This window comes from Salmo salar, chromosome ssa09, assembly GCF_905237065.1.
Source record: "Salmo salar chromosome ssa09, Ssal_v3.1, whole genome shotgun sequence".
Taxonomy (NCBI): domain Eukaryota; kingdom Metazoa; phylum Chordata; class Actinopteri; order Salmoniformes; family Salmonidae; genus Salmo; species Salmo salar.
The window spans coordinates 121,620,658-121,643,917 of record NC_059450.1 but is presented as its reverse complement, the minus strand read 5'-3'; the positions used below and the strand labels follow the sequence as shown (position 1 = coordinate 121,643,917).

The 23,260-nt window shown below is 42.1% G+C and overlaps 2 protein-coding genes and 1 long non-coding RNA gene across 5 annotated transcripts; 1 reads left to right on the top strand and 2 right to left on the bottom strand.

Moving 5' to 3' along the window:
- Positions 1-139: 139 nt before the first annotated feature.
- On the bottom strand, positions 140-802 carry LOC106612631 (uncharacterized). Its single transcript, XR_001330333.2, has 3 exons — positions 590-802; positions 412-461; positions 140-233 (listed from the first exon to the last, which is right to left on the bottom strand). It is a non-coding gene; the product is annotated as an uncharacterized lncRNA (long non-coding RNA).
- Positions 803-8,808: 8,006 nt separating this feature from the next.
- LOC106612628 (membrane frizzled-related protein-like) lies at positions 8,809-18,288 on the top strand. Its single transcript, XM_014213970.2, has 13 exons — positions 8,809-9,264; positions 9,389-9,506; positions 12,541-12,672; positions 13,040-13,204; positions 13,352-13,571; positions 13,899-14,029; positions 14,149-14,274; positions 14,475-14,551; positions 14,702-14,850; positions 16,479-16,609; positions 16,919-17,053; positions 17,188-17,315; positions 17,738-18,288. Exons 1-13 carry the CDS (start codon positions 9,211-9,213, stop codon positions 17,960-17,962), a joined length of 1,791 nt encoding a protein of 596 aa, XP_014069445.1. The 5' UTR covers positions 8,809-9,210; the 3' UTR covers positions 17,963-18,288.
- A 102-nt stretch (positions 18,289-18,390) lies between these two features.
- On the bottom strand, positions 18,391-21,639 carry LOC106612629 (uncharacterized). Of its 3 annotated transcripts, none has more exons than XM_014213974.2 (5): positions 21,292-21,639; positions 19,775-20,689; positions 19,447-19,579; positions 19,179-19,256; positions 18,391-19,085 (listed from the first exon to the last, which is right to left on the bottom strand). In XM_014213974.2, the coding sequence occupies exons 2-5, from the start codon at positions 20,686-20,688 to the stop codon at positions 18,900-18,902; spliced, it is 1,311 nt and encodes a 436-aa protein (XP_014069449.1). In that variant the 5' UTR covers position 20,689; positions 21,292-21,639; the 3' UTR covers positions 18,391-18,899. The 3 variants fall into 3 exon arrangements, with proteins under 3 accessions (XP_014069449.1, XP_014069448.1, XP_014069447.1); XM_014213973.2 differs by having other exon boundaries at positions 21,469-21,637; XM_014213972.2 differs by having other exon boundaries at positions 19,775-21,639.
- Positions 21,640-23,260: the final 1,621 nt, after the last annotated feature.

The following is a 23,260-nucleotide window of genomic DNA, read 5'->3' as shown; positions in this document are numbered from 1 at the left end:
GAAACTGAATGCATGTTTTTCTGCTAGTATGCCACCATAAAGCAATATTTGAAGCTTTTCATGACAATCCTAGTTGAAACTCAGCTGTCCACATGGGTAGAAACTCCAACTCCTTCCCCAGGTGCTGTTTTACCCATGGCACTAATGTGGAAGTCCCTTGCATCAGGAGGGGGCCTGTTACTTCTGTCTTGGGCTTCACACACATTCTTGGTGTCCCAGCTCACTACTCCAGCCTGCAGGAAAGATTGAATAGAACTGCGTGTGTGGATTCATTCCAGTTATGCCTGGTCATTGAATAGAGTCATACAAAAAGTAGACTCAGCTTTGCCTAATGGAACCAAACACCAGATACCGGTAGATTGTTCTGTATGCTTATCATGGAGAAGATTTAGTGGAAGGGGAGTTCCTCACTTGAAAATACCGCAGTCTGTTAAGAAGGAACAGAGCGCCTTCAGAGTCACCTGTTGGGAAAAGTTGGATCATATCATGCATGAGAATAATATAAAGGTTTATCATATTATTTGTATATGAATGTATGTGTTCCGAGTTGTGTAATGTGGCTTCCCATTGTGTATTCCTACAAACATACCTTTGCACGTTACAGCATCTATATGATCGGCAGATCCGCCCGAACAGAGAAACCTGTCTGGCACGTATTCATTCAAAGTTGCATTGTGAGGAGTTAGAAGTGTGTTCTCAGCCTGTTTAATACAGTCAGGCCTCCTCTGCAAATAGGAGCATCAAACAATGGTGCTGCTAATTTACACTCCACCCTTCACAAACATGCACATCAATTAGACATTTACAGGCATACAGTACATGAAGACAAACAAAACGTATTTACAAAGTACAGTTGTACAACTGTTCACTCTTCATATACAAATAGTGGTAAATGTAGAGCCAACGATAGAGATTACACTGTGGAAGGCCTGTTAGATTTGACCTATGACCTTTGTGAATGTGTTTGGTTGTTGAGCACCGCTAACCTCCCTGTATGAATGTGTGTTTGCTTGCGTTTCGCATCCTTGACTGTAGACCCATTGATGATGAAGTAGGCTTCGGTCTCCTCCAGGCATAGCAGGGTTCTCTCTGCAGACACACACACATTAACCAGTTGTCATACACTTGGCAGTTTATTTATTCAACCACTCATATCAACGAGCTGTTTCGCACACAGGACTGCCGCTGACTAGATGTTTTTGGTTTGGTACTGGAAAGATCACCCCGCGCTCAACGTCGCTTAGGTCACTTTGCCCATTCTAACGTTGAATCGAACAGTAACTGAATGCCTCAATGCCAGTCTGCCTGCTTTATATAGCAAACAACGGCCACGTCATTCACTGCCTGAGCGATCCATTTTCATGAACGGGGTGGTGGGTGTATATACTCGACATAGAACTTGAGTCAAGCCTAGACATGATCTGATTCATGGGTGGATGACACCTGTCATGTCCAGCAGTACTGTGATTGTTTTTGCTCTATCAGGAACGAGTTCAACTTGGATAACTAGTTGAGTTGGGCTTGTCAAGCTAAAAAGTTATTGCATTCCGTCTACTTGTTGAGGAGGAGGAGCAGTCATCTGACCGTGTTGTTCACAGAGTTGGGACTCATCTTCATGGCTCGGCTGGCGGGCTTGGTACACGTCAAGAAGATGGGCCTGTAGAGAACACATACCAGATAAACAACACAGAGAGGTACAAGAAGTCATGTAGTTACACAAGAATAGAGTGCAATAAAGTACTCATGTTAATATTGTAACAGTGCGTAACAATGTCATTGCTGGTGAATGATTTGGCCAAGTAGATGGAATCGTGGTGGTTTGGAATGAGAGCGATTCATAAGGGAATTATTTCATGAGCTAGTGTTGCTGCTCAACCCACCTTGCTGTCCATGACAGCTTGATTGTTTCAACCTTAACCAGAGCAATGTTGTAGTCATAGAAGTCTTTCACGTTCTTGTCGCTGAGTCCATCAATGTTGTACTGTGGGTGCGGGATTACAGACAACACCTTCGCTACCACCTTTCCTTCATAACCTGGGGGACATTGGCATGAGTTTGATACTTACTAGTAAGCATTACTTAGGGATGAAAGGCAGAATAGACATCACCTTTTTAATAATCTGAATAATCACTAGTCTGATCGAAATAATCAGTTATCTGTTATCTATAATCTGTGTTATAGATTGGTATTTCTAAATGGGCAGACACATTGCCAAATGACCCATAAACATTTTGAGGTCAATGCAGAGACCAATGTGCAATTAGGTAGGGTACTGACCATGCTTCACAGTCACTTTTTCTTGGTCCACTTTCTCCTAAAATCTGATGGCAGAAAAGCAGTGAGCTGTGGTCAGGATCCAGTTCTGGGTCCCGATGGAGCCTTGGCAGGTCTCAGACTTAGCGCCAGTCTGAACCTGAGAGTAGAGGGATGAATGGAGGATTTCGTTTTACTGTAGATTCATTGGTACTGTATTTAGGTATGTCTTTGATAGTGTTTATTGGGTACAGTTATGTTATGTTAAATAAGGCTTACAGTGATGACATTCACATGCCACGGTCTGGTTTAGCCTTTCTTGGTGGATCCAAACACTTTTGTGTCATCACTATTACATTTTTGACTTCATTCTACCTGGTTCTGCCATTCTAGTGCTAAATATACCACATACAAAGACTTTAAAACAGATTTTTTTTAATTTATTATAAAATGCACTTGTCACTGAAATACAGGAATATCACTGAAATATAGTCACATATTACTGAAATACAAACACATTACTGAAATACAGTCACTTTGATATTTTACGTAGCAATTGTGCACCAATATTGCATTTTAAAAGCCTGGTATATTAAATAAAGTGCCCTTTAATATAGACCACATCGGGAATTCAATAAATCATTTTTTCTTTATGAATAAAGACTTGCTAATGTGCCAGAATTCTGTCCCTCATGAATCATTTACATCTGTTCCTCATTTTAAGGTCAACCCTGTGACGTGAACTGAACTCTTGTTTTTATATGGTGAAAGCTTCCTTTTAAAATGTTATTTTTTTTCTAAAGAAACATTGAACATCTAATAGTCAAATCATGTAAAAGCAGGTGAGCTGGTTCTACTCTTTTTGGCCATTTTCTGGTGTTTAGTGTCAGAAAACTGAGTGGATCGAGCATAACAGGTCTACCCTGTTATTCATAGATAGGCGGGCTAGAAATCGTTAAATTGCCACTCCCTGTTGCACACAACAAGCTCCCTTTCCCCCTGTCACAAGGGGATTTATGACTGATTTAAGATGAAATCATCCACCTTGTTACAGTCAACCCTGTTATGGTCAACCCTGTTATGGTCAACCCTGTTACTTTATTTGGCACTTAACAGGTCCTTACTATTGTCGTTTTTTTTATTTAACATCTTCAGATGGGAAAACTTGTTTTTTATGAAGTTGAACATGTGCTCTTTATGACGAAATGTTAAAAATAGGTGAAATCAAAAGTTTTTTTGACCAAGTTGCACTTCTCCAAAGGCACCTAGTCGGTGGAACGACTCACACACATTACTGAAATACAGATGTACATATGACTGAAATACAGACACATGACTGAAATATAGACATACAGTACTAGGTAAAAGTTTGGACACACCTACTCATTCAATGGTTTTTCTTTATTTTTTTCAAAAGAAACATTGAACATCAAATAGTCAAATCATGTAAAAGCAGGTGAGCTGGTTCTACTCTTTTTGGCCATTTTCTGGTGTTTAGTGTCAGAAAACTGAGTGGCTCGAGCATAACAGGTCTACCCTGTTATTCATAGATAGATAGGCAGGCTAGAAATCGTTAAATTGCCACTCCCTGTTGCACACAACAAGCTCCCTTTCCCCCTGTCACAAGAGGATTCATGACTGATTTAAGATGAAATCATCCACCTTGTTACGGTCAACCCTGTTACGATCAACCCTGTTACTTTATTTTGCACTTCTAACAGGTCCTTACAATTGACATTTTTTTATTTAACATCTTCAGATGGGAAACCTTGTTTTTTATGAAGTTGAACATGTGCTCTTCATGACAAAATGTAAACAATAGATGAAATCCAAAGTTTTTTTGGACCAAGTTACACTTCTTCAAAGGCACCTAGTCGGTGGAACGACCCACACACATTACTGAAATACAGACACGTGACTGAAATATAGACATACAGTACTAGTCAAAAGTTTGGACACACCTACTCATTCAAGGGTTTTTCTTTATTTTTGCTATTTTCTACATTGTAGAATAACAGTGAAGACATCAAACTATGAAATAACACATATGGAATCATGTAATAACCAAAAAAGTGTTAAACAAATCAAAATATATTTTATATTCTTCAAAGTAGCCACCCTTTGCCTTGATGACAGCTTTGCACACTCTTGGAATTCTCTCAACCAGCTTCATGAGATAATCACCTGGAATGCATTTCAATTAACAGGTGTGCCTTGTTAAAAGTTAATTTGTGTAATTTCTTTCCTTCTTAATGCGTTTCAGCCAATCAGTTGTGTTGTGACAAGGTATTTTATTTTATTTAACCTTTATTTATCTAGGCAAGTCAGTTAAGAACAAATTCTTATTTACAATGATGGCCTACCAAAAGGCCTCCTGCGGGGACGGGGGCTGGGATAAAAATAAATAAATATATATATATACAGTTGAAGTCGGAAGTTTACATACACCTTAGCCAAATACATTTAAACCCAGTTTTTCACAATTCCTGACATTTAATCCTAGTAAAGATTCCCTGTCTTAGGTCAGTTAGGATCACCACTTTATTTTGATAATGTGAAATGTCAGAATAATAGTAGAGAGAATGATTTATTTCAGCTTTTATTTCTTTCATTATGTTCCCAGTGGGTCAGAAGTTTACATACACTCAATTAGTATTTGGTAGCATTGCCTTTAAATTGTTTTACTTGGGTCAAACGTTTTGGGTAGCCTTCCACAAGCTTCCCACAATAAGTAGGGTGCATTTTGTCCCATTCCTCCTGACAGAGCTGATGTAACTGAATCAGGATTGTAGGCCTCCTTGCTCGCACACGCTTTTTCAGTTCTGCCCACAAATTTTCTATAGGATTGAGGTCAGGGCTTTGTGATGGCCACTCCAATACTTTGACTTTGTTGTCTTTAAGCCATTTTGCTACAACTTTGGAAGTATGCTTGGGGTCATTGTCCATTTGGAAGACCCATTTGCGACCAAGCTTTAACTTCCTGACTGATGTCTTGAGATGTTGCTTCAATATATCCACATAATTTTCCTACCTCATGATGCCATCTATTTTGTGAAGTGCACCAGTCCCTCCTGCAGCAAAGCACCCCCACAACATGATGCTGCCACCCCCGTGCTTCACGGTTGGGATGGTGTTCTTCGGTTTGCAAGCCTCCCCCTTTTTCCTCCAAACATAACAATGGTCATTATGGCCAAACAGTTCTATTTTTGTTTCATCAGACCAGAGGACATTTCTCCAAAAAGTACAATCTTTGTCACCATGTGCAGCTGCAAACCGTAGTCTGGCTTTTTTAAGGCGGTTTTGGAGCAGTGGCTTCTTCCTTGCTGAGCGGCCTTTCAGGTTTTGTCAATATAGGACTCATTTTACTGTGGATATAGATACTTTTGTACCTGTTTCCTCCAGCATCTTCACAAGGTCCTTTGCTGTTGTTCTGGGATTGATTTGCACTTTTCGCACCAAAATACGTTCCTTTCTAGGAGACAGAATGCGTCTCCTTCCTGTGTGATATGACGGCTGCGTGGTCCCATGGTGTTTATACTTGCATACTATTGTTTGTACAGATGAACGTGGTACCTTCAGGCATTTGGAAATTGCTCCCAAGGATGAACCAGACATTTGGAGGTCTACAATTATTTTTCTGAGGTCTTGGCTGATTTCTTTAGATTTTCCCATGATGTCAAGCAAAGAGGCACTGAGTTTGACGGTAGGCCTTGAAATACATCCACAGGTACACCTCCAATTGACTGAAATGATGTCAATTAGCCTATCAGAAGCTTCTAAAGCCATGGCCTAATTTTCTGGAATTTTCCAAGCTGTTTAAAGGCACAGTCAACGTAGTGTATGTACATTTCTGACCCACTGGAATTGTGATACAGTGAATTATAAGTGAAATAATCTGTCTGTAAACAATTGTTGGAAAAATTACTTGTGTCATGCACAAAGTAGATGTCCTATCCGACTTGCCAAAACTATAGTTTGTTAACAAGAAATTTGTGGAGTGGTTGAGAAACGAGTTTTAATGGCTCCAACCTAAGTGTATGTAAACTTCCGACTTCAACTGTATATATAAATATAGGACAAAACAGACATCACAACAAGAGAGACAACACAACACTACAAAAAGAGAGACCTAAGACAACAACATAGCAAGGCAGCAACACATGACAACACAGCATGGTAGCAACACAAAATGACAACAACATGGTAGCAGCACAAAACATGGTACAAACATTATTTGGCACAGACAACAGTACAAAGGGCAAGAAGGTAGAGACAACAATACATCATGCAAAGCAGTCACAAATGTCAGTAAGAGTGTCCACGACTGAGTCTTTGAATGAAGAGACTGAGATAAAACTGTCCAGTTTGAGTGTTTGTTGCAGCTCGTTCCAGTCGCTAGCTGCAGCGAACTGAAAAGAGAAGCAACCCAGGGATGTGTGTGCTTTTTGGGACCTTTAACAGAATGTGACTGGCAGACTGGTAGTGGTGGTATACAGAAAATAGCCCTATTTGGTAAAAGACCAAGCCAATATTATGGCAAGAACAGCTCAAATAAGCAAAGAGAATCGACAATCCTTCATTACTTTAAGACATGAAGGTCAGTCAATACGTAAAATTTCAAGAACTTTGAACGTTTCTTAAAGTTCAGTCACTAAAACCATCAAGCGATATGATGAAACTGGCTCTCATGAGGACCGCCACAGGAAAGGAAGACCCAGAGTTACCTCTGCTGCAGAAGATAAGTTCATTAGAGTTACCAGCCTCAGAAATTGCGGCCCAAATAAATGCTTCACAGAGTTCAAGTAACGGACACATTTCAACATCAACTGTTCAGAGGAGACTGTGTGAATCAGGCCTTCATGGTCGAATTGCTGCAAAGAAACCACTACTAAAGGACACCAATAAGAAGAGACTTGCTTGGGCCAAGAAGCATGAGCAATGGACATTAGACCGGTGGAAATCTGTCCTTTGGTCTGATAAGTCTAAATATGAGATTTTTGGTTCCAACCGCCGTGTCTTTGTGAGATGCCGAGTTGGTGAACGGATGATCTCCGCATGTGTGGTTCCCACCGTGAAGCATGGAGGAGGAGGTGTGGGGGTGTTTTGCTGGTGCCATTGTCAGTGATTTATTTAGAATTCAAGGCACACTTAACCAGCATGGCTACCACAGCATTCTGCAGCGATACGTTATCCCATCTGGTTTGCGCTTAGTGGGACTATCATTTGTTTTTCAACAGGACAATTACCCAACACACCTCCAGGTTGTGTAAGGGCTATTTGACCAAGAAGGAGAGTGATGGAGTGCTGCATCAGATGACCTGGCCTCCACAATCACCCGACCTCAACCCAATTGAGATGGTTTGGGATGAGTTGGACCGCAGAGTGAAGGAAAAGCAGCCAGCAAGTGTTCAGCATATGTGGGATCTCCAGGTGAAGCTGGTTGAGAGAATGCCAAGAGTGTGCAAAGCTGTCATCAAGGTAAAGAGTGGCTACTTTGAAGAATCTAAAATATATTTTGATTTGTTTACCACTTTTTTGGTTACTACATGATTCCGTATGTGTTATTTCATAGTTTTGATGTCTTCACTATTATTCTTCAGTGTAGAAAATAGCAAAAGATAAAGAAAAACCCTTGAATGAGTAGCTGTGTCCAAACTTTTGACTGGTACTCTATGTCTGATTGAAATGCAACATTTTACTGAGATACAAAAACATTACTGAGAGATTATGAATGTTGTTGTTTGTAACAGTAACTTCTGACTCTTGTATCTCCCTTACCATCTCAGTACTCACCCTCTTTTACAGAGACGAAGGAGAAGGCCGCACACAACAACAGAGTGACAGCATACATGACAAGTATCTGTTTATTCCTATCAGTCTCTGTTGGTGTCTGACTAAAAATATATGTCTACATGTTACTAAGTAGTTATCTTATTTGATGAGTGATTATCCATTAAAGAACCCCAGCGACCACAAAAGCATGGATTGAGTAATGTTTTCTCAGAACTGGGTGAGTTCACTTTACATTTACATTTATAACACATTTATAACATTATTATTCATGTGTTGGTATCTTTATTTTAACTGTAATATTTTACTTCGAGACTCAAATAGCCTCTGATATTAAGAAATTGTTGCATCGTCTACCGAGTCAGTAATAAAGGGGACGACTATGAATGGAAAGGAGAAATGTGGGTTGTACAACAAAAACTTAAATCTGGCTGCAAATTCTTTTAACGCAGTTCCACTACACGGTCCCAACTTCACCCCAAGTTAGGGCCATGCTGACAATACACTGTATGATTTGCAAATTACTCAGTTTGTGCTTGCCATTGTCTGTGTGTGTGTTAGTGTGTGACAAACATTTTAGGAGATTAGATGATCATTATGTGTATCATAGAGAATTTACTCTGAGTGCCCCCTACACCTCACTCCACCCAACCCCCTCCTGCCCCAGAGCTCAGTCCTCTCAGCTGACTCGGCTTTGTGGAACACTGTGAAGGGAGTTCTATGCGTCTTTTATAACAAATTACTCACCCTCAACTAAACAAGAACAGACTGCACATCTACCTACCTCACACACACAGACACACCATGACTTAATAAAGTGATGAAAGGAGAAGCGGACTATAAACACTTGGGGCACTTTCACTGGATTTTAAACCTGAAATTGGTGGACAATATATTTTTTTACATTGTGGATGTATATAGATATATCTTTTTTGTATTCTTAACAAAATTATGAATCAATCACTCTGGGAAAATGCAGGCTTTTTTTATCTGTCACATTGAGCTTTTCTGCTGAAACGTTTCAAAGCTACCTTTTCACCTTTCACATTCCAACAAACATGTTGTTGATGTGCTATTAACAACAACACATGACTACATTGGAGTAGGTATTAGGATGTGGATGCTTAATGTTTCCCTGGAAGACTGAAACTGAACTTTAACCAAAGATGACAGACCTCACCGAAGTATCTGTTTACTCAGAATCCTCTGACATTTACAAGGTGAGGACAGCGATAGCTTGTGTGGGCCTGGAATTCTGGTTCCAATTTTTGATATCAACCTTGTATTCATGGTGGGAAGTTACTTGGCGTTCCATGTTATACCAGTTGTCTTTGCTTTTCACAGAATGTTTTCTGCAACCCCGCATTTGAGCTTGATGGTGAGCATGAGGAGAAAGTGGAAGGATTCAGTTCTGCCAGTACTGCCATGGCCCTAGAGCCAGTAAAGAGCCCAGCTGCAATCAGTGAGTCTGACAACCTAGTTTCCCTGTTCCATAACATCACACCGGAGTTGGATACACAACAGGATTGGTTGTTTCAGATGCCAAGACCTATTCAATTTGATCTAGCTGTTGTATTACACCATTGGAAAGTGGAAACAAAGATTCTAGGAGGGACAGGAATGTTCTAACTGAAAGTAAAAAAAGAAAATGTATTTTGTTTTTAGGGGGTAGATCAGCTTTAATATTACAGATAGATTGTAGCTTTCATCAATGTAATTGTCTGCATCATTTCCAATCCCCCATATATATTTTTGTAAATATATACAGTACCAGTCAAAAGTTTGGACACATCTAGTCATTCAAGGGTTTTCATTTATTTTTTTACAATTTTCTACATTGTAGAATAATAGTGAAGACATCAAAACTGAAAAAACACATATGGAATCATGTAGTAACAAAAAAAAATGTAAGAAAATCGAAATATATTTTATATTTGCCTTGATGACAGCTTTGCACACTCTTGGCATTCTCTCAACCAGCTTCACCTGGAATGCTTTTCCAACAGTCTTGAAGGAGTTCCCACATATGCTGAGCACTTGTTGGCTGCTTTTCCTTCACTCTGCGGTCCAACTCATCCCAAACCATCTCAACTGGGTTGAGGTCAGGTGATTGTGGAGGCCAGCACTCCATCACGCTCTTTCTTGGTCAAATAGCCCTTACACAGGCTGGTGGTGTTTTGGGTCATTGTCCTGTTTAAAAACAAATGATAGTCCCACTAAGCGCAAACCAGATGGGATGGTGTATCGCTGCAGAATGCTGTGGTAGCCATGCTGGTTAAGTGTACCTTGAATTCTAAAAACGTCACTGACAGTGTAACCAGCGAAGCACCCCCACACTATCACACCTCCTCCTCCATGCTTCACGGTGGGAACCACACATGCGGAGATCATCTGTTCACCGACTCTGCGTCTCACAAAGACACGGTGGTTGGAACCAAAAATCAAAAATTTGGGCTCATCAGACCAAAGGACAGATTTCCACCGGTCTAATGTCCATTGCTCGTGTTCTTGGCCCAAGCAAGTCTTTCCTTCTTATTGGTGTCCTTTAGTAGTGGTTTCTTTGCAGCAATTCAACCATGAAGGCCTGATTCACGCAGTCTCCTCTGAACAGTTGATGTTGAGATGTGTCTGTTACTTGAACTCTGAAGCATTTATTTAGACTGCAGTCTGAGGTGCAGTTAACTCTAATGAACTTATCCTGTGCAGCAGAGGTAACTCTGGGTCTTCCTTTCCTGTGGCGGTCCTCATGAGATCCAGTTTCATGATATTGCTTGATGGTTTTTACGACTGCAATTAAAGAAACTTTTAAAATTCTTGAAATTTTCCAGATTGACTGACCTTCATGTCTTAAATTAATGACGGACTGTTGTTCCTCTTTGCTTATTTGAGCTGTTCTTGCCATAATATTGGCTTGGTCTTTTACCGAATAGGGCTATTTTCTGTATACCACCCCTACCTTGTCACAACACAACTGATTGGCTCAAACAAATTAAGAAAAAAATACATTCCACAAATTAACTTTTTACAAGGCACACCTGTTAATTGAAATCCATTCCAGGTGATTACCTCATGAAGCTGGCTGAGAGAATGCCAAGAGTGTGTAAAGCTGTCATCTAGGCAAAGGGTGGCTACTTTGAAGAATCTAAAATCTAAAATATGTTTTGATTTGTTTAACACTTTTTCCATATGTGTTATTTCATAATTTTGATCTCTTCCCTATTATTCTACAGCGTAGAAAATAGTAAAAATAAATAAAAACCCTGGAATGAGTAGGTGTGTCAAAACTTTTGACTGGTACTGTATATACATTGCCTTCGGAAAGTATTCACACCCCGTGATTTTTTCCACATTTCTTAGGTCACAGCCTTATTCTAAAATTAATTAAATTTTGTTTTTCCACCTCATCAATGTAAACATAATACTCCATAATGACAAAGCAAAAACAGTTTTTTAGAAATTCTTGCTAATACATTAAAAATAAAAAACTGAAATATCACACAGTATTCAGACCCTTTAGTCAGGACTTTGCTGAAGCACCTTTGGCAGCGATTACAGCCTTGAGTCTTCTTGGGTATGATGCTACAAGTTTGGCATACCTGTATTTGGGGAGTTTCTCCCATTCTTCTTTGCAGATCCTCTCAAGCTCTGTCAGGTTGGATGGGGAGCGTTGCTTCACAGCTATTTTCAGGTCTCTCCAGAGATGTTTGATCGGGTTCAAGTTCGGGCTCTGGCTGGGCCACTCAAGTTCATTCAGAGACGTCCCGAAGCCACTCCTACGTTGTCTTGGCTGTGTGCTTAGGGTCATCCACACAGCATGATGCTGCCACCACCATGCTTCACCGTAGGGATGGTGCCAGGCTTCCTCCAGACATGCCACTTTGCATTCAGGCCAAAGAGTTCAATCTTGGTTTCATCAGACCAGAGAATTATGTTTCTCATGGTCTGAGAGTCTTTAGGTGCCTTTTGACAAACTCCAAGCGGGCTGTCATGTACCTTTTACTGAGGAGTGGCTTCCGTCTGGCCACTCTACCATAAAGGCCTGATTGGTGGAGTGCTGCAGAGATGGTTGTCCTTCTGGAAAGTTCTCCCATCTCCACAGAGGAACTCTAAAGCTCTGTCAGAGTGACCATCAGGTTACTGGTCACCTGCCTGACCAAGGCCCTTCTCCCCCGATTGCTCAGTATGGCCATTTAGAATGATGCAATCTATATGGCACAGCTGTCAATTTTTTGGTCCTTAAATGAAACTGGTATCTTTTTTTATTCATCACAATTTTCTTTAACCAATTTTGGTCTTTAATGCAGGCAAGTTCCTTACTTTTTCCCCCTTTTACTTGCCTCTTACATTTTTGCGGTACAACTTCAAATGTTCTTAACCACCCATGTCTTTCCTCCCATCTTCCTCCCTGTGTATGTGTGTGTGTGTGTGTGTGTGTGTGCGCGCGCACGTGTTGGTTTGAGTGTGTGTGTGCATGTGTACTTGTGTATGTGTCCCAGTCCGAGGTGTGTTCAGTGTGTGTGTGATGCGTCTGCGGGGTCCGTGGTGTAGCTGGGGGGCCGTGGTGGTCTCTGTTGCTGCTGTGCTCCTGGTAGCAGCCCTGGGCCTGGCACTGGTGCTCATCTTCACACGTGAGTGACGGGGGGGTAGACGACAGTGGGAGGTGTGGGACCACACAGATACTGTAAATCCATATAATTCTATGGGTGGAACAGTGGGAACCTCTGATCCTCAACAGGAAGTGTTCACTGAGCACTTCCTGAGCACTTCACTCATCTCTCAAAAAAGCTGGAAGAACCCTAATGAAAAAAATCTCAATCTCATAGACACCTACATATTTATGGACACAATGTCCTTATTTAAACTAACATTGCCAATTCATACACTATATGGTCCCTTGAGCATGGAATAGCAGTGCAGTACTTGTGCACATCACAAGCTTGTGTCATTCACTAATGTCCTCTTACTCTATCTCTCACTGGGTTCTTTACCCCACAGAGCTAAAGGGGCAGAGTGTGGATGAGGAAGTGGTGTCGACCAATCCCCTGAACTTGTTGACTGGAGATGGACTGCCCCGTGGTCTACCCACAACCCCCACCAACCACAGTCAGAGGGACAGTACAGTGGCCCCACAGCCAGCCAGATACCCTACCCCTGAAACTAGTGAGTATTTTTCTACTACAGTTGTATCCATAGAAATAGAATAAGTAGTTATATTCCAATGATTGTACCTTACAGATATGTACTTACCTACAGATACATACAATACAATAATAATACAGTAATTTTCTCACTGTCTGTCTGTCTCAGGATGTGGGGGCGTATTGACAGACTCAGAGGGTAGCTTTAGCTCCCCCAACCACCCTGGGTCGTATCCCCCGGACTCGCTGTGTGTCTGGGTGATCCGGGCGCGCCCTCCATCCCTGGTCCAGATCCATGTGTCCTCTCTGACCATAGAAGGACCATCCCCCTGCCTCTTTGACTGGCTGGAGGTTCAGGAGGAGACGGAGCAGCCTTCTGTTGTCACCAGGTGGGTCAAACGTACTGTATCTAAACTTGTTCGAGGTGGAAGATGCCTCTAATCACAGATCCAGGATCAGATTAACATACGTGACTATGGGCATGTTTTACACACTTCTGAACCTAATGCATGACAGCCTCTTGAAAAATCATACTCTTCATGACACACTGTGGCAACTAGGTGGCATACAAGTTCTGTATAGATGGCAACTGCCTACTTTCTGGCCCTGAATTTTTTGCGGTTCTGCTGTTCAGGGATTTTAGGTGAAGAATAAAGATGAATTAGGATTGCCTTTTGGGGCTGACATTTTAAAAGTTAACGTTATCGCCACCCTAGGTTCTGTGGCAACGTGGCACCCCCTACTGTGAACACCAACAGCAGCACTGTGTGGGTGACCTTCCGCTCTGACGGGAGCATCGGAGGCAGTGGCTTCATCGCCCAGTACCACGCCATCACACTTGAACAGAGTGAGTACTGGGTCAGAGGTAGAATCAACAGACACACTGAACTGATCTTTGCTTCAGGAAACATGTATTTTCACAGTACATTAACATATACCATCAGCAATGTGTGTGTCTGTTCTCAGAGAGCTGCTCCAGGGAGGAGTTTATGTGTGACCATGGGCGCTGCATCCTGCCTGTGTCAGTGTGTGACAGCCAGCCCAACTGTCATGACCACTCTGATGAGGCCAACTGCAGCCACAAGCACAAAGGTAAGAACAGGGTGTACAGCACAGTACACACTCAGCATCACAGTGACTTATCTGCATACATACAGCAGCTCCAAGCAAAATAATGCCTTGCTCATCACAAAGTCGTGAGGAAGCCTGGTAATCAATTCTAGTAAATGGGCAATCGTTTGCTTATCTATGCAAAACTAAACATCACCGTTTTTTGCTATGTTGTTGAACAGAGTGTGGGGGCAAAAAGACTGGACTCTACGGCTACCTGGCAAGTCCAAACCACCCAAAGCCTTACCCTCAACAACAGGTACCTACCTACACCTGATCTAGTAAACCATCACCAACATCACCAACATGCATCGTATCTAATTGGCATACCCAGCCATATACCCAGAATAGACTTCATGAAATCCTACCATGGTAAATTAGGTTTAATCTACTCTTATTTCTCCGTCAGTTGTGCACATGGCAGATCTCTGTTGAGGAGGGTCATGTGATCAGGCTGAGTTTCCGTAACTTCAGTCTGGAGACTCAGGACGTGTGTGAGTTTGACTATGTAGAGGTGCATGACAGTGCTGATACCGGGGCCGGCAGAGTACTCGGACGGTAAGACCTATTATAATAGCTTCCCAATGTTTTTATTTCATACACTACCAATGAATTAGTTCAGAAGGGTTGAAAAAGGAATGCTCAAAGCAAGTACATCCAGTCAAATGAAATTTTCTAAAATCAAGCATAGGTGTTGTATGACAATATATGACATTAATACAGAACCAGTCAAAAGTTTGCAAACACCTACTCATTCAAGGGGTTTTCTTTATTTGTACTATTTTTTACTATTTTCTAAGTCATCAAAACTATGAAATAACATGCAGAATCATGTATTAACCAAAAAAGCATGAAACAAATCTAAATATATTTTATATCTGACATTCTTCAAAGTAGCCACTCTTTGCCTTGATGACAGCTTTGCACACTTTTGGCATTCTCTCAACCAGCTTCATGAGGTAGTCACCTGGAATGGATTTCAACTAACAGGTGTGCCTTGTTAAAAGTTCATTTGTGGAATTTATTTCCTTCTCAATGCGTTTGAGACAATTAGTTGTGTTGTGACAAGGTAGGGGTGGTATACAGAAGATAGCCCTATTTGGTAAAAGACCAAAGAACAGCTCAAATAAGCAAAGAGAAACGACAGTCCATCATTACTTTAAAAGATGAAGGTCAGTCAATGCGGAAAATTTCAAGAACTTTGAAAGTGTCTTCAAGTGAAGTCGCAAAAATCATCAAGCCTTATGATGAAACTTGCTCTCATGAGGACCGCCACAGGAAAGGAAGACCCAGAGTTACCTCTGCTGCAGAGGATAAGTTCATTAGAGTTACCAGCCTCAGAAATTGCAGCCCAAATAAATTCTTCACCGAGTTCAAGTAACAGACACATCTCAACAGCAACTGTTCAGAGGAGACTGAGTCGGGCCTTCATGGTCGAATTGCTGCTAAGAAACCACTACTAAAGGACACCAAAAATAAGAAGAGACTTGCTTGGGCCAAGAAACACGAGCAATGGACATTAGACCGGTGGAAATCTGTCCTTTGGTCTGAGTCCAAATTTGAGATTTATGGTTCCAACAACCGTGTATTTGTGAGATGCAGAGTAGGTGAACGGATGATCTCTGCATGTGTGGTTCCCACCATGAAGCATGGAGGAGGAGGTGTGATGGTGTGAGGGTGCTTTCCTGTTGACACTGTCAGTGATTTATTCAGAATTCAAGGCACACTTAACCAGCAAGTCCCACTAAGCACTTGCACTTAGTGGGACTATCATTTGTTTTTCAACAGGACAATATATTTTGATTTGTTTAACACTTTGTTGGCTACTACATGACATATGTGTTATTTCATAGTTTTGATGTCTTCATTATTATTCTATAATGCAGAAAATAGTAAAAATAAAGAAAAACCCTTGAATGTGTAAGTGTGGCTATCTTTTGACTGGTACTGTATGTGTACCATAAAACATTCACAACAGTAACAGCACTCTTCCTTGATAAGACAGTGTACTGTAGCCTGTAGTAGCCTAGCCTGTGGTGGGGACTCCTATGGTTGCAAAACAGAACATGGTCACAAACAGATCTGGGACCAGGCTAATTGTACCCTACTGTACAACAGCCTGTAACACAGTACTACTGTTACTGTACCACAGCCAGCTCTAGTGTTCCTTCTCTATCCTGTCCCAGGTACTGTGGCACCAGCCTGCCTCCTGAGCTGACCTCCTCTGGGCCTCAGATAACCGTGGTATTTGTGGCTGACGAGGGTGTGGCAGACAGTGGCTTCAACGCGTCCTACCAGGCCATCTCCCTCTCCGAGAGTGAGTCCCCCCCACACACACACATCGGTAGTGTTCAGTAGGACAGACCGTAGAAAAAAGTTTAGCAACAATAAACAAAACTCTGGTTTTATTGGAATATTTCAGGTAGGACCATCCTCGTTTCACTCTGTTTCAAAACGTTTCCTCCTTACTGAACATGACCTAGATCGGTCTCCCTGTATCTAGTCTGTTATGCTCTTGTAAACGCAGAAAATAAGCCAATTTATTAAAACATCTAAAAGTGGTTTAGTTAACGGAATTACACTGGAAATATGAGGAGTGGATCACCTGTTTCCTTGTTTGTGACAGGAACATGCAGTCCTACTCAGTTTGCCTGCAGCAGTGGGGAGTGCCTGCACCAGGAGTGGCTGTGTGACGGCTGGACTGACTGTGCAGACGGGACAGATGAGCACGACTGTGACAACTCGACCTATCCCACTTTCAGTGAGCCAACAATACACACATCATATTTGTTTGATTCCTACAGCAATAACACAACTGCTAAGCTTTCAAGTAGAATTACTCCATTATGACAGATTAGTAACCTTTTCTGTATTTGTATCATACCTCTCCCCCAGGCTTGTCCTGTGAGCCCATTGAGGTGGAGATGTGTCAGGGCCTGAGCTACAACCTCACCTCCTTCCCCAACATCTGGCTGTCCATCGCTGACCAGAGAGAGGCAGCCACGCTGCTCCGTCAGTACATGGTGAGAACGCACACCTTGCCTGTCAACACACAACCACACAGAACAATATACATTTTTCTTGAATGTGTTTTTAGTTAACTTGAACATTGTTTGTAACATAATATAGGTGCATAGCAGTGGAGGCTGCTGAGGGGAGGACGACTCATAATAATGGCCAGAATGGAATCAAACACATGGTGTTCATGTGTTTGATACCATTCCATTCAAGCCATTCCACTCCATTCCAGACATTATTATGGGCCGCCCTCCCGTCAGCAGCCTCCACTGGTGCATAGCAATATGTTGTTTCATCCACGATAAACCAACTACACACTGAAAAAGACCATGAAAGGGATGTGCGGACCTCCTTTAAGTGTTTGATTCTGATGGAGGTAGATACTGTACGGCCGCTCTATAACGCTCTCCCCTGTGGTTATTACCAGGTGCTGATGGAGCTAGCGTGTTTCCAGCCCCTGCGCAGGCTGGTGTGTGGGATGTTCATGCCCCACTGCAGCCCTCAGGGAGGGGTGCTGCAGCCCTGCCGGTCAGTGTGCTCCTGGGCAGCGCAGCAGTGTAGTCAGGCCCTGGACGTCTTCACCTTCAGCTGGCCCTTCAACTGCCACCTGCTGCCTGACTCCCAAGACCCTATGGAGTGCTCCAGCCCTTGAAGTATAGCACCTGCCCCATTCATTTGCTACAGTACAACCATAGTTATGAGATGAATCCAACACAGGACTATAAGAACGCTTAAGAATACCATCAAAGCTCCAATCTTTTCAAGGAATCTTGGGAGTCTTGCAGTCTCGCTTGGACACTGAACATCATCATCTAAGGACCTTTACATGCAAAAAGAATCACAATGTTGCACTTCTGCTGCCTCTATATGGTTCTAGCCTTTTACAGCATAATACAGATGTATGGAACAGAACCGGTTGGAGTTAACGTGGGAATAGAAAATAAATGTACGTATTAATAAAAACAATACTGATTTTGACATACTGTAGCTTGATGTTTTGCAAATGTGTGTGATAGAACCATACATTTTTTGTGTAATGAATTTGACTGAGACAATAACTGTACGTTTTACATCAAATGCTATTTTTTTGCACTATATTTATTTCTGTCTGCACGTCATATAAAATAATGATTGATCCTATCCAGAAACCTAAGGAAATAACATTTCAAAAAAGGATAGAATCGTAAAACATTTGTATTGCATCTTCTGACACACCGAAACATGGTGCCTTACCTTCATATGGTTAGTGAATGAATGAATGAACTGCAAAGATTTTACCTTTCCAGGGAGAACCGCAGATTTTTATGTCAGTATAGCAAAATACAGTGACATTACAATCCAAAGTGGCTTTGACATGGAAGTTGATTGTTCCTTACATGACCCTACCTGATATCTCATTTATTCAATATATCACTTCTGACATGTATGCTTACAGTATATGGGATACATTGATTATAAGAAGTCCTCAATTGATACATAAGCCCCAATGATCAATTTCACATATGAAACAAATAATCAAATTATACCGTAATCACACATACACTATACTTTACAAAAAAAACAGTAGTGATGGCTGCAATGATTGGTTGTCATGGCGGTGCGATGAGTTTGAGCGTGTGTTCGAGGGCCACAGCAGTGAGGCCCCACACGCGGTGCTTCCCGTTGCGGAACACGGGCAGGGTGTATCCGTAGCACTCACCGGTACGAAAGTGGGTGTATCCTTGATTCTGGGAACTGCATACGTGGGAGAGCGACAGGGTGAAAATCTCTTCTACCTGAGAGAGAATGGAGAATGTCATTTTAACTCCATGTTAGTTGGTATTCGTGTTAGTTCAGCCCTAAGGAAAACGGAGTTCTTGTAACTGTACCTCGGCAGGATTTGGCTTGAACGACAGCGCCTCCAGGGGGCCGAGGTTGGCCAGTACAGGGGCTATCATCATTCCCGACTGAGAGAAAATGTGCCATGATTAGGAAAAGCGGCAGATCAACAATTTACATAATGAAGACATACTCATTAAGAAAAGTTTCACTGAAAGAATACTACCCCATCTCAACTGATCTAGTGCAGAGTGCCAATGCTTCACATAGAGATGAATGGGGATCATGAAGGATTATGGGTAGGGTTAAGGTCCTCACCATATCCCGGATTGGTTTCAGCACGCCCCACACTTGGTTTGTTGCCACAGTGATGCCCAGTTCCTCACAAGCTTCTCTCAGGGCGGTGTCCACAACGTCCTTGTCTGAGGGGTCACGCTTGCCTCCTGCAAAACTGGACATTCACACAGCACTTTGTCAACTTCCAGCTTTCTATACAACTTCATACATTCATTTATATGACAATGTTTTTCTCAAAACACACTAATAAAGTTGTCATTTTCAGAGTTGTTAAGTTATGTCATGACATCATATGTCAAACATTAAATAGCCCCAAAGCAGTGGGAATGGTGCAGGAGTCTGTGGTTACCTGACGTCGCCTTTGTGTCTGCCCTTCAGTGCTGTGGATCTGAGGGTGAACAGGAAGGCGGGCTCTCCCTCCACAGAGCAAAGAGAGACCAGCACAGACGCCCACTTCCCCTGGGCCCCACTGGGCCCCCTTTTCCCCCGGACGTCTTTCTCATACAGAGCCACATTAGGCTTCAGGCTCTGCCGGCAGCGCGCCTCGTTCACCAGCGAAAGGCACTCCCTCAGGGCACCCTCAGGGCCGGAGGCAGCAGACTGGTGCAGGCCGTGGCTCTGGAGTGAAAGGAGTCGCTGGGGATCCACAGTCCACTGTTTGGGTGTGGACACAAGCAGTCTGTGAAAAATGTCCTTGTGAATCTTGCCACTTTGAACAGGACTGTAACTATTACTTTTAACACTAAATGTGATGTTGACCTTCACCTCAGCAGACAAACATTGGCTACCATTGTCAGTTTGCCTCCTTTGTAGAAGGCACTTACGGTCACTAGAACATTCGGGGGCTTTGGAATTGTCCAAATGTTCCAATGAAGTGGTTTTCCAAGGGTCACAGGCTACTATCACCGGCAGTCGTGGTGTATGTTTCAAAGAGACAAAGCTAGAGTCCTGAGACAATTGAGGTCGGTTGGGAGGGGTGGCTTTTTGTAAGGGGTGTTGAGGTGCAGCGTTTAGGAGACAGCTTTCACAACCGGAGGTGCTTCTGCTAACAAGGTGTGAAGAGATGGCTGAAGAGAGGGGCACTGCCTCCTCCCTTCCACCATTCCCTCCATCCCCCTGACAGAGACTTCTCCTTGCTTTGGATCCATTCCACCTCTGACAGGCGTGTTCAGGTAGGGCAGGCACGCGGGGGTCTCTGACAGACAGCAGCAGCAGGGTTCTGACAGGGCATGTCAAGGCCAGAATTTGTGGACTCCTGAACATTCTTGAAAATAGAGATGAGACAAAAGAATAATTTCCTTTGCTCCACTAAACAAGGCTCAATGGTTAACTTATGTCAATAAAAAAAGTACGCCTATTTTGACATGAGTGCAGTACAAAGAAATAGGATGTCCTCACTCTTCCCTGCAGCAGTGATTCTCAAACCTCTACTCTGGGACCTCCCGCAGTTCCATGCATTTCCAAAGCTAGTACACCTGATTAAACTTGCCAATTAATGAAGCCCTTAATTAACCTAAGTGAATCAAGTGTGCTAACGTTACTTCAGTATAACACAATTTTGACACGTCTGGGGGTCCCCGAGGTGAGGTTTGAGGACAGCTATTTTAGACTACTGCAAAAAATTATATATATAATAAGTGTAACATGGGTCATTTTCCTGATTGCACATTGTGTAATCTGTAGCTAATATTGTGCAATTACGCTGCAAATTCAAGTTGCTGTCAGCAAGCAAGCTAACGTTAGCTGCTAGCCCAATGCATACTCAATCTGGCAAATGGCTAGCTAGTTTTACAACCACTATTCAACGTTACGTTTCTTAGAATTCAGCTACTTTCAAAATTGTTTGAAGTTAACATTAGCTATTACCAAAGTTGTCAAACAAATCCGATTCTCGTCATTGGCGGCTAGCTAGCTATAGCTAACATTGTAGCTAGCTGGTTAGGCAATGTACCCAAGCTGTCAAAAACATTTTGCTAGCCGGTTAGCAAATGCTATCAAGTTTTTTTTAGCATGCAACTAGTACGAAAAAATAAAGTTAATCACATCTCAAAAGGATCCCAATCTTATTCCACGTCCGGTAAGAAACGGAGGTTAATGAAACCTCCCAACAACCTCTCTAAACAACAATATGAATGTTGCATAGCGGTAGACGCCTCCCCTTGAACATCTGTAGTAGCTAGCTACTGCACCAGTACCAAATATGTCCCTGAAAAAGCTTATTGTCATCACTTGCCCTCACGAGGTGAAACGATATCAACCATTTAGAGATGCCATACCACAAATAATATAAGGCCTGTCAAACCATTAATTAAATATTATACATTTATGTGAAGTTATTATTTACAAAAGAAAATAGCTAGGAGTTGACTAATTTCTTATTTGAAGCAGGGCAATTCCACGGTGACAGAATTTCTATGACTCAGATTTTTCACAAAAAATGTATACCAAACAAAATACATAGATTTTTATATGTTTAACAAACCACACAGGTCTAATCCCAATGACAACTTTGAACAATTTACACTGAATATTTTACAAAACAACATTTACTGGAAGAACTGGGCAGATGCAAAGTTTGGTAACAGAATTTCTGTAAACTCTCCCTCAGTTCTTTACATGTATTATGTAACCACGTTTTATAAAATCTCTTAACCCATTTGTTCCCAACTTTTCCCAGACTTGCCACTATGCAAATCTTATGCCATAATCCTATCATGTAATTCATATTCTTTTTATATATGTGTGTGTATACACAAAAGTTAGTGGATTCGGCTATTTCAGCCACACCCTTTGCTGACAGGTGTATACAATTGAGCATACAGCTATGCAATCGCTATAGACAAACATTGGCAGTAGAATGGCCTCACTGAATAGCTCAGTGACTTTCAACGTCATAGGATGACACCTTTCCAAGTCAGTTTGTCAGATTTTGGCCTGCTAGAACTGCCCCGGTCAACTGTAAGTGCTGTTATTGTGAAGTAGAAACCTCTTGGAGTATTAATGGCTCAGCAGTGAAGTGGTAGGCCACACAAGCTCACAGAACGGGACCGCCTGTCCTTGTTTAAACACTCACTACAGAGTTACAAACTGCCTCTAGAAGCAACATAAGCACAATAACTGTTTTCCAGAAGAACCTTACCTGCCCAAATGCATAGTGCCAACTGTAACGTTTGGTGGAGGAGGAATAATAGTCTGGGGCTGTTTTTCATGGTTCGGTCTAGGCCCCTTAGTTCCTGTGAAGGGAAATCTTAACACTACAGCATACAATGACATTCATAATTTCTTTGATCATTCAGCAAGTTTCCCCTATCAGCATCCAGCCCAAAATCATTGTGAATAGGCTTGGAAGTTCTTTCAAAGAGATGACCCGCTGAAATAAAATGGTGATTCAATCAAATGAATTTATAAAGCCATTTTTACATCAGAAGATGTTAAAGTGCTTATACAGTAACCCAGCCTAAAACCCCAAAGAGCAAGCAATGCAGATGTAGAAACAGTGGCTAGGGAAAAACTCCCTAGAAATGCAGGAACCTAGGAAGAAACCTAGAGAGGAACCAGGCTCTGAGGGGTGGCCAGTGCTCTTCTGGCTGTGCTGGGTGGAGATTATAGGAGTATGTGGCCATTAAGGCATCTTTAAGATGTTCAAATGTTCATAGATGACTAGCAGGGTCAAATAATAATCACAGTGGTTGTAAAGGGTGCAACAAGTCAGCACCTCAGGAGTAAATGTCAATTGGCTTTTCAAAGCCAAGCATTCCGAGGTCAGGACAGCAGGTGCGAGAGAGATGGAGAGGGAGCAAGAGAGAGGGTTGAAAACAGCAGGTCCAGGACAGAA